Here is a 9,367-nt window from a genome sequence, read left to right as displayed (position 1 = left end):
TATGAGATAAGGCATGGAGGAGCTGGGGGTGGGAAAGGCACAATAATTCCTTGTGCCCATATAATGAGACAGTAATTCATTTGGTTCAGTTCCTCCTTGGAAACCTGACCCAGATTCAAACCCTGTACAAAGGATCAAGCCTGGTCATCCCTGCAAAGGAGAAAGCACAAGAGAAGCACGAGGGTGGGGAGGAGGGAGGACAAGGAAAGGACAGGAAAAGAGGAAAGAGGATCATGAGGGATAAAGATCCCTTGCTCTGTAAATTACATTTCTTAGCACAGTGGTTTTAAACATCTGTCACTAATCAGATGATATTTGTGCATACATATTAAAAGTTCCAGATTAACTCTGGCACAATGACCAAAAGTTTTTATTCACTAATGCTTGGCATGAAAACATTTCAGGTCACAACGCAAGCTGGAAGCCAGATTCTGATGAAATTCAGCCGGAAATATTCTTTATAAAACAAATAACAGAGAGCTTTTATAAACAATGTTGACTTTGGACTTGGCATTTTCAGCAGGACAGTTTTGAGAACTCCAAGCACTGGGTCCCCAAAGTGATAAATATGTATTACTTGTTGACATGGATACTTTGTATAAAAGCAGCAACAGGGGCATGCATAATAACCCCTTAACTAGGAGTTTTAACGGAACTCTCTACTTCAGGTTTGAAACCAACTTTGCTAATCCAAATGAGGGGTAATGCTTCATAACTGCAAAAATGAGATTACTGGCCTTATTAATCTTTCATAAGTACAGTAAGTTATTAACAGTCTTAAATACTTTTCAAATGGCTCTAATATTTTACTCAATGTTCAAAAACATATACAAATAAAATTACTAAAACATATGCAATTACAAATGCTTCCTCTAGAAGCATTAACTTCAATGTTTTGCAAGGACACTAAATTGTTAAGCAGCTCCATTTCTAGAAGTTTCAAAAGAAATTCTGGGAAAAACAGTTCTTATGGGATTCTTCAAGTCTCTGACAAAAGTTACAGGTGATGTATTTAACAGAATGTTTCCCCTCCAGTATGTGAGATTAAATAGTGCAAATATAATGATCTTCATCTCACAAAGAAACTGAAGTTCAGAGAAGTTAGTAACCTGCCCCAAGTTATGAGTGCTAATAAGTCACAGAATTGGGATTCAAAACCAGCTCTGCTATCTATAGGTTCAGTGCCTCCTCTATCTAGCAGTTGTGCTCCTTCTCCAAAAGGCATGGCTAGTACATTAAAAGTACACAGCACACTTTCTTTTTTGTTCTGGCTCGAATTTATGAATCAAAGAGTTAAAAAAAAACTCTCTTGGGTAGCCAATGAATGTGAACATTAATATTGCCACTGAATTTTTTAGTTTAGATGAAAATTTTGTTTCTGAATCTACTTCTAGGAAGAATATACTGCTACATGGGTACAGAAAAAATTAAAAAGACAAATAATAAACATTCTTGTGTGACCAAGGCAGGAAAGGGCAGGGGGAGAATAAACAGAAGAGGCCCTAAAAGATCACTTACAATGGAAAAAGTAAATAGATTTCTTGACCTCCATGATAATTTCATTTTTAAAAGTCCCACAAGGAGGAGCAAAGATTAAAAGTGAGGCTTAAAGATAACAGAATCCAGTCCTGGTGTAAAACAGATGCCGACTAGTCTGTAAGAAGAATATAAATTAGAGATATCACTGATAAGAAACTGATTCTTCCTAAATGAATTATTTTAAACCAATGTCACTTAAAGGTATGTTAAAGCAAACAACCTGAAATATACCTGATTTGAAGACATATTCTCAGACTTCATTAGTGAAGAATAACTCCTAGAAAAGAAATTTCAAGTAGTATTAGGGTTTTTCTTGAGGAAGGAGATATGTTTATTCCAAAATTTGTATATATTTCTATATATACAGCAATGTAGTAATAGCACTGGCCAAAAAAAAAGAGTTTTAAAAAAATGGTGCTCTCACATATACTATTATATTGTATTGTATAATACTGTCACACAGTACAACTGTATAACCAGAGACAGCTTTCTAAAGCATTGGAAAACACTGAAAGGATAAAAGAACTGTTTGCATTTCCATGGCAAGTGGAAAGAGAAGGAGAAGGCTAAAGACACTCTAAAGCAATTGGTAAGAAAACCAACTAAAAAGTGCTCAACATTGTAGGTGCAAAAAGAACTATAAGACATGTTCCTTGGCCTGTAGTTGGGGAGATAGGACTCATACACGTGAAAAAACAAAGAAATAAATAATTAAGTACTAAAATATGCGCTACAGAAATCCAAAGAATGGCCATATCAGTGGTGTGGAATAGTCAGGGAAGAAATGGGACTTGAATCAAATTCAATGGAAAGGATTTTAGCCAGACAGAGCTGTGAGGAATATGGAAGGAATACAGTGGATCTAATGCTGTACTGAGAATAAGAAGATTCTCATTCCAGACACTTAACTCTAGTTGTATAACTCCTGGGTAAGTCATTTAATCTCTCTAGGCCTCAGTTTTCTCATCTGTAAAATGGCTGGAGGAGGTGAAAGGGGTTTTACCTGACCTCTAAGGTCCCTTTCAATTCTAGACCGAAGATGCTATGACATTTTAGATACACAGAACAAGCAAAAGTACAGAAACAAGAAATCAGCATGAGATGGGGAGAGTATTATGATGATCAAAGCTCATGGGACAGAAAAGTGGAAAATAAGTCTGGATCATAAAATTTATAATTAGAAAAGGCCTTAAAACATAATCCTCACTTTACAGATAAAGAAACTGAGGCCCATAAAAGTTAAGTAACTTACAGTTAAGCAACACAGTAACAACAGTATCAATCAAGTAGCAGAATTGAGATTCAAATCCAGTTACTGACACCAAATCAAATGTTCTTTTCTCTAAACCCAGATGAAAGCAAGACAATAGGCTTTGAAAATCAAGGAAACTTTTCAGTGGATATGAATAGATAGTTTTCTTTTTATCTTTTTTATTCTGAACTTGACACTAAAGATGGTGAACATTTACATACAAATATAATAAAACAGAAAAAGAAGATTGCATATGAAGCTGCAAATTTGTACTATGAGCAATTTGCTTTTCATTTTAAGCATATAAGCTTAACCTGTTATTTCCAAAGCTGTACTGTTTGTTACATAATAATCTATGTATTTTTTAAATGCTTCAGTGTCCCCTTTTTCTTTTTTTAAATTTAGCTAACTCCACTGATGCTTTACCTCTCTTCTGCCCAATTCTCTCCCCACCTCCTGAAAGAAATATGAAACTTGTGTATCAGAAAAGTATATTCAAGTAAAATTATATCTTCATATGGGCCATGTCCAAAATGTGTATCTCATTCTGCATCTTGAGTCCAACATGTCTGAATCAGGAGGTGGATAGCAGCATGTTTTACCATCAGTCCTCTGGAATGACTAGTCTTTACACTGATCATTAAGTCTTTCAAAATTGTTTTTCTTTATCATGTTGCTTTTGTATAAATGGTTCTACTGGTTCTGCTTATTTCATTCTGCAACATTCGATAAAAGTATTTCCAGGTTTCTCTGAAACTATCTCTTTCTTGATTTCTTAGCACATCATATTATTCCATTATGTTTATATGTCATAATTTGCTCAGCCATTCCCCAACTGATGGGTATTCCTCACCTTTAGTTTCCAGTTCTTTGATACTACACAAAGAGGTTATAGTAAATATTCTTATACTTATGCATCCTCTTCCTTTTTTTTAAACTCTTTTGGCTAAAAGTCTAGCAGTAGTTTCATTGATTCAAAGGCTACATACAGGCACAGTTTAGTGACGCTGGCGGTATTATTCCAAATAATTTTCAGAATGACTAAACACAGATCCACCAAACAGTATGCTAATATGCCAAACAGGCAGTTTCCAAATGGAGAAATGCAAACTTTCAGCATCCCTATAGCAAAATGCTCCAAATCACTAAAGAGAAATACAAACTAAATTAAGATTCTATCTCACACCCATGAAATTGGCAAAAATGACACAAGAGAAACGTGGTAGGTGTTAGAGGGTTTTTGAGGGGATCAGCACAACAAACACATTGCTGGCAGAGTTATAAATTACGCAAACCATTCTGAAAAGCAATTAACTATACCCCAAAAAGTCACTAAACTGTGCATGCACCTTGATTCAACATTACCACTACCTGGCTATCCCAAAGAGGTTAAAATTAAGACAGCAGGAAATGACTGATCTGTACAAAAACATTTACAGCAGTACTTTTTCTGGTTGCAACAAAATGGAAACAAAAGTGTGGCATGCAACAGTCTGAACAAATTCTGGTATGTGAATGCAACAGAATATTATTGCACCATAGGAAATGACAAAAAGTATAGATTCAGAGAAACCTAGGAAGATTTCTATAAACTGATACAGAGTGAAGAGAACCAGGAGTGATTTATACAACTAAAATAATGTAAAGGAAAACAACTCTAAAAGATTTAAGAATTATGATCGTGCATGACTAATCACAACCTCAGAAGACTGATGAAGCATGCTTCCCACCTCTTTGGCAGAGAGATGATGTATTAGAAATGCAGAATGATACAGACATTTTCAAACATGACTAACGTGTGAATTTGTTTTGTTTGACTATACCTGTGTGTGAATTTGTTTTGTTTAATTATACATGTAATAAGGAGGGATTTCTAAGGGATGGAAAGCAGTTAGGGCAGAAGTTAGTAGATACTAAGTATCTAAAGAAAAAAGAGAAAAGATCATCAATGACAAATTATATATAATCCTCTATTCCGTTTATCTCTGTAAAGTGAAATGTTCATATTTGTTGATATTTGTGGTCATAATCAAAAGATATTTTTAAAAGAAAGGTAATTCTGGACATTCTGATTATACAGAATTGAAATGTATGCATCTATGACAAAAAGAGATGATCAAATAGGGAAAAAAAATCTTTGTATCGAAATCTTCAGATATGGGTTTTGTATCTAAAACATATAAACCACTAACATATATAAGACCAAATGGCTAAATGATCAAAGGATAAAAATATATATTTCTCAAAAAAGACTACAAACTATTAACAATCATATGAAAGAATTCTCCAAATCATTAATAAGAGAAATGCAAATTCAACAACTCTGAGATTTCACCTCACACCTAGCAAGTTGGCAACAATGACCAAAATATGTGAATAGTCAACGCACTAGTGTCGATTTGTTGGTGGAGCTGTGAATCAACACAACCACTGGGAAGAGCACTTTGGAATCATGCAAATAAAATCACTAAAATGTCCATACCCTTTAAGTCCAGAGATTCATTTGTAAGAAATGCCCATATACACCAAAATATTTATAGCAGCACTTTTTGTGGTAACAAAGAAGTGGAAACAAAACAACTGGCCATTAACTGCGGAGTAGCTAAACAAACTGTAGCACATGAATGTAATGGATTATTACTATTTTAAAAGAAACAAGAAATATGACAAACACAGAGAAACATGGAAATGTTTATATGAAATGATATTTAGTGCAGCAAGCAGAGACATTAGAAAGCGCCATACAAAATATTTACAACAATGTAAATAAGAACAAAAATCACAAAACATCAAAACTGAATTAAAAACTACAAAGAAACAGGTATGGCCCAAAATAAAGACACCTGAGAAGACACTCTCACTCCTTTGCAGATAGGAGAGGTACACAGGGATAGAACACTGCAAATATTTTCATAGTTTTCAATCTATTGATCAGTTTTGACAACTGCCTTTTCTTTTCTTTTTATGTAAAACAAATATTCTTTGTTATAAGACGGCTTCCTGGATGGAAGGAGTGAAGGATACAAAAAGTTATCAATTACAAATTACTTTAAAAAAAAGAAAGCTAAGAAACACTTGGGTGCTAGGTAGTAGAAATCCCAAATTCCTGGGAAGGGTAACAACATGAACAGTCCTTTAGGAAGATCGGTCTAGCAGTATTATAAGGACTGGAGAAGACAGAGAATGAAGGCAGTGAAACTAGTTAGGAGACTAATGTTAAAGTCCAGAGTGAGGACCTGAACTAAAGCTCTAAAAGTGAAAATAAGAGATGTATCTAAGAACTACCAAAAAGAAAAAAAAAAGAATTAATAACCTAATCATACACTGGATTTAGAAGATAAAGGAGAAGTTAAAGACGATGTTAAAATTACTAGTCTACTGTTACAGAAGAACAATGCTAACACGAAAATGCGAAGTTGAGAAGTGGAGCTTAATTGGAGATGATGAATAGTTTTATACAGGACAGGACAGCTAAAGTTCTAGAGACAACTGAAAATTAGACATAAGAATACAGGTAAGAAGTTAAAGTTGGAGGTACAGATTTAAGTTATCAGAACAGAGATGAGAGTTAAAGCTATTAGAGATGATCTTTCCCAGAGATTAGGAAATAAGACCAAAAAGGTGAAGACAGGAATATGTATCACCAATATTATTCATTACTCTTTAGGGTCTCATTTCTCAAATATATAAAGAACTTTGTCAAATTTACAAGAGTCATACCCCAGTTGATAAATGGTCAAGAGATATGAACAGGCAGTTTTTCTACGAAGAAATCAAAACTATATATAATTGTATGAAAAAATGCTCGAAATCATTATTGATTAGAGAAATGCAAATTAAAACAAATTTGAGATATCCTCTTACAGATATCAGTTGGCTAAAATGATAGGTGCCCTTCAATTGGAGAATGGCTGAACAAGCTATGTCTATATGACTGTGATGAAATACTGCTGTGATATAAGAAATGATGAGCTGCTTGATGTAGAAAGACATGAAAAAACTTAATCCTATGAAGGAAAATGCTATCCACCTCCAGAAAGAACCGACAAATACATATATACATAGTATGGTCTTACACACATGTACATGTGTGTATATTCACATGTCTTTATAGATATGTATGTATACATACATATTTGCATTTAATTATAGCTTAAGGTGGGAGTTGAGGAAAAGAATAAACTAAAAAATGCACAGCAGAGAACAAAAGAAAAGCTACAAGCAAGTTCAGAAAAGCTGGATAGCTTTGAAAACAACGTGTAGTATTTAATACACGTTTTCTTGAAATGGAATATATTATTTTATACTGAATGCTCTTATGTTCTGCTGTGTACACGTGAAGCTTTTTTCTTTTCTCATTTTGTGTTTAATTTTAAAATTAATAAAAAATTTTTTTATAAAATTCATCAGGGTTCGAGGAAGTTAGGGAAGGGCTGAAAAGTACTTCAGAGATCATGTAAGACCAGAAGGGTTAAACTTGCAGCCCCAGCCCAGAACCAGACTAAAATGTCACTGGCAAATTTTAACAAAATAACTATACAACACAACACAGATAATGCTGATCTGAGGTTTTTATCTATTTCTATTTCTTGTCCAAACCCTTTACTTTAGAAATTAGAAATTTAGAATTAAATTTAGAATTTAGAAATTCACCTCTGAGGGCAGTCCCACAGTTCCAACTCACCTAAGTTCATCCATCTCCTTCTTCTTCTTCATTTCCTCTTTCTCTTTCCTCTTCATCTCTTGAATCTGGGCTTTCTTCTCATTCCTCTCCTCTCGGTCTCGGCATTCCTTTTCCGCTGCTAGGTCTGGGAATCGCTCCATTTTGGTCTTTTCTAATCGGTTCAGAATTTCATTTACTTTCTTCTCCACTGTTACAATTTTCACCTTAGTGAAGAAAAGTGAAAATGGGATGAGGGTGGGAAGGAAAAGGAAGTTTTTTTTGTTGTTTGGAATAGGTTATTTTCCTGCTTAAAGGGGGCTGGAACAGAGGGGAGGGAAGAAATGTTGAGGAACCTATCCAGGGAGCCATCAGCTATTTGTATATGTGGATCACTACCAGTTTTTTCCTTTTTTTTTTTTAACTTAAAACATACTCATTCATCAAAAACATAGGACTCACTCCTTAAAACATACAGGAGCTTATTTCCTTGAAAGGACAGAAAACACTTACATCCTTTTGCCTGTGAAATCCTATCTGTCCCACATCCATGTCTGCTGTTTTCTTCAGATTAGACCACGGTGTATATACCACATTAACATTATTCATCTTGCAGCCTGACAAGAAAAACCTTTGATCAGCATGGAAGGCAATAGAACACTAGACAATGCTTTGCCCCCTCAAACTTCCCATCAACAGTCACAAGCCAACAAGGCTAAAGGTAAACACAACTAAACTAAAAATCTCATCAAAATAACAAAATGTTAACTCATTCAAGTATTTTTCTATTACTCACAAAATGACAGCTGATTCACTAAATAAAATTACCACTAAATGATTGTATTATAGTAGAAAGAGTAAGTAGTAAGGGCAAGAAATAAGAAAACCTGGATTTTGGCACTGACTCTGTTCTTTGTGACCTTAGGCAAATTAATCTCTCTGGCCCTTAGGTTCCTCCTGTGTAAAATGATGAAGTTAGACAAGGTGTTCTCTAAGGTCTTTACCTATTCTGACATTACGATGCACATTTGCAACCCCACAATTAGCCAGCTCTGAGTAATGAAAGCTCCATGAATTAAGAGCCCTCAGGAAAAGTCTCTCTACTTCACATTTTTTTGTTTGTTTTTTAAAGCTACAACCAGGGGGAAAGAAGATGAAAAACAAATTCCCCCATTCTTCCAGTGGGGAAGTTGCAGGGTCATCAGGGAGAATAGGATGGCAGTACAGTTTCTGAGGCTGTGGGACAGTGGTCTTGGTACTTGGTAGTCTTGAGGTCCGTTGGGCAGTATGAGAGGTAGTAAGCTATGTGATATCTGTGCTTCTGCAGTAGGCAGTATGCTGTGAGAGTGAGACTTGGGTTCATTAACTACCTAAACAAATATGAACATGCCATTTTTCTGGGCCTCAGTTTGGTCCTCTGTGAGAGGCAAATATGCTTCTAGCTATAAATTTCCTATGCTAACTCATAAGCCACTGCTTTGATTTTGCTAGGTTGATTCCACTAGGGGGAGAGAAGAGGGGATATAGAGAAAAAAGGAATGAAAAAGGAGTTCAGTCTGTTGGAAAGCTAAGTAGGCATTCCATACAATGGTACTGAGGGGGAGAAGAGTCTTTCCTTCCCTTCTCTCTAGATCCTGGAACCAAAGAAAAGGCTATACAGGACTGTAAAGGACTAGAAGAAACGTAGAGTTCCCATAACTTTCACTAGTCAGCCAGTGAATATGAAAACAGAGGGAGGGAAAGAAATGAGAATGAAAGCCAAAGGAACGAGAAACATTTTTAACTGGTAAATTTCATTGGAAATTTTAGAAAAATCCTGTTTTTTACCTACAAAAAGCTAAGTGTCCTAAAACAACAAAGGGAATTTACAAATTTGCCAAATAGGAAGCAAGGGACTTTATGCAGCTTTAACAGTA

General features: G+C 35.1%; 1 protein-coding gene across 4 annotated transcripts in view; it reads right to left on the bottom strand.

Moving 5' to 3' along the window:
• The window catches only part of CCDC25 (coiled-coil domain containing 25), a 56,181-nt gene that overhangs the window by 21,129 nt on the left and 25,685 nt on the right, over positions 1–9,367 (bottom strand). For 2 of the 4 annotated variants that reach the window (XR_011972407.1, XR_011972408.1), the window contains exons 6-9: positions 7,965–8,068; positions 7,476–7,678; positions 1,771–1,816; positions 1,519–1,654 (exon numbers count right to left, since the gene is read on the bottom strand). Coding sequence is in view for 2 of the 4 variants with exons in the window: in XM_072633835.1 (XP_072489936.1) it covers positions 1,771–1,816; positions 7,476–7,678; positions 7,965–8,068 (353 nt within the window). In the remaining 2 variants the exon portion in view is untranslated. The remainder of the gene's footprint in view (positions 1–1,518; positions 1,655–1,770; positions 1,817–7,475; positions 7,679–7,964; positions 8,069–9,367) is intronic. The other 2 variants (XM_072633835.1, XM_072633834.1) reach the window with 2 other exon arrangements.

Source organism: Notamacropus eugenii, chromosome 1 (assembly GCF_028372415.1).
Source record: "Notamacropus eugenii isolate mMacEug1 chromosome 1, mMacEug1.pri_v2, whole genome shotgun sequence".
Taxonomy (NCBI): Eukaryota; Metazoa; Chordata; class Mammalia; order Diprotodontia; family Macropodidae; genus Notamacropus; species Notamacropus eugenii.
Note: the sequence above shows the minus strand (reverse complement) of the source record. Positions and strands in the feature narration are given on the sequence as shown.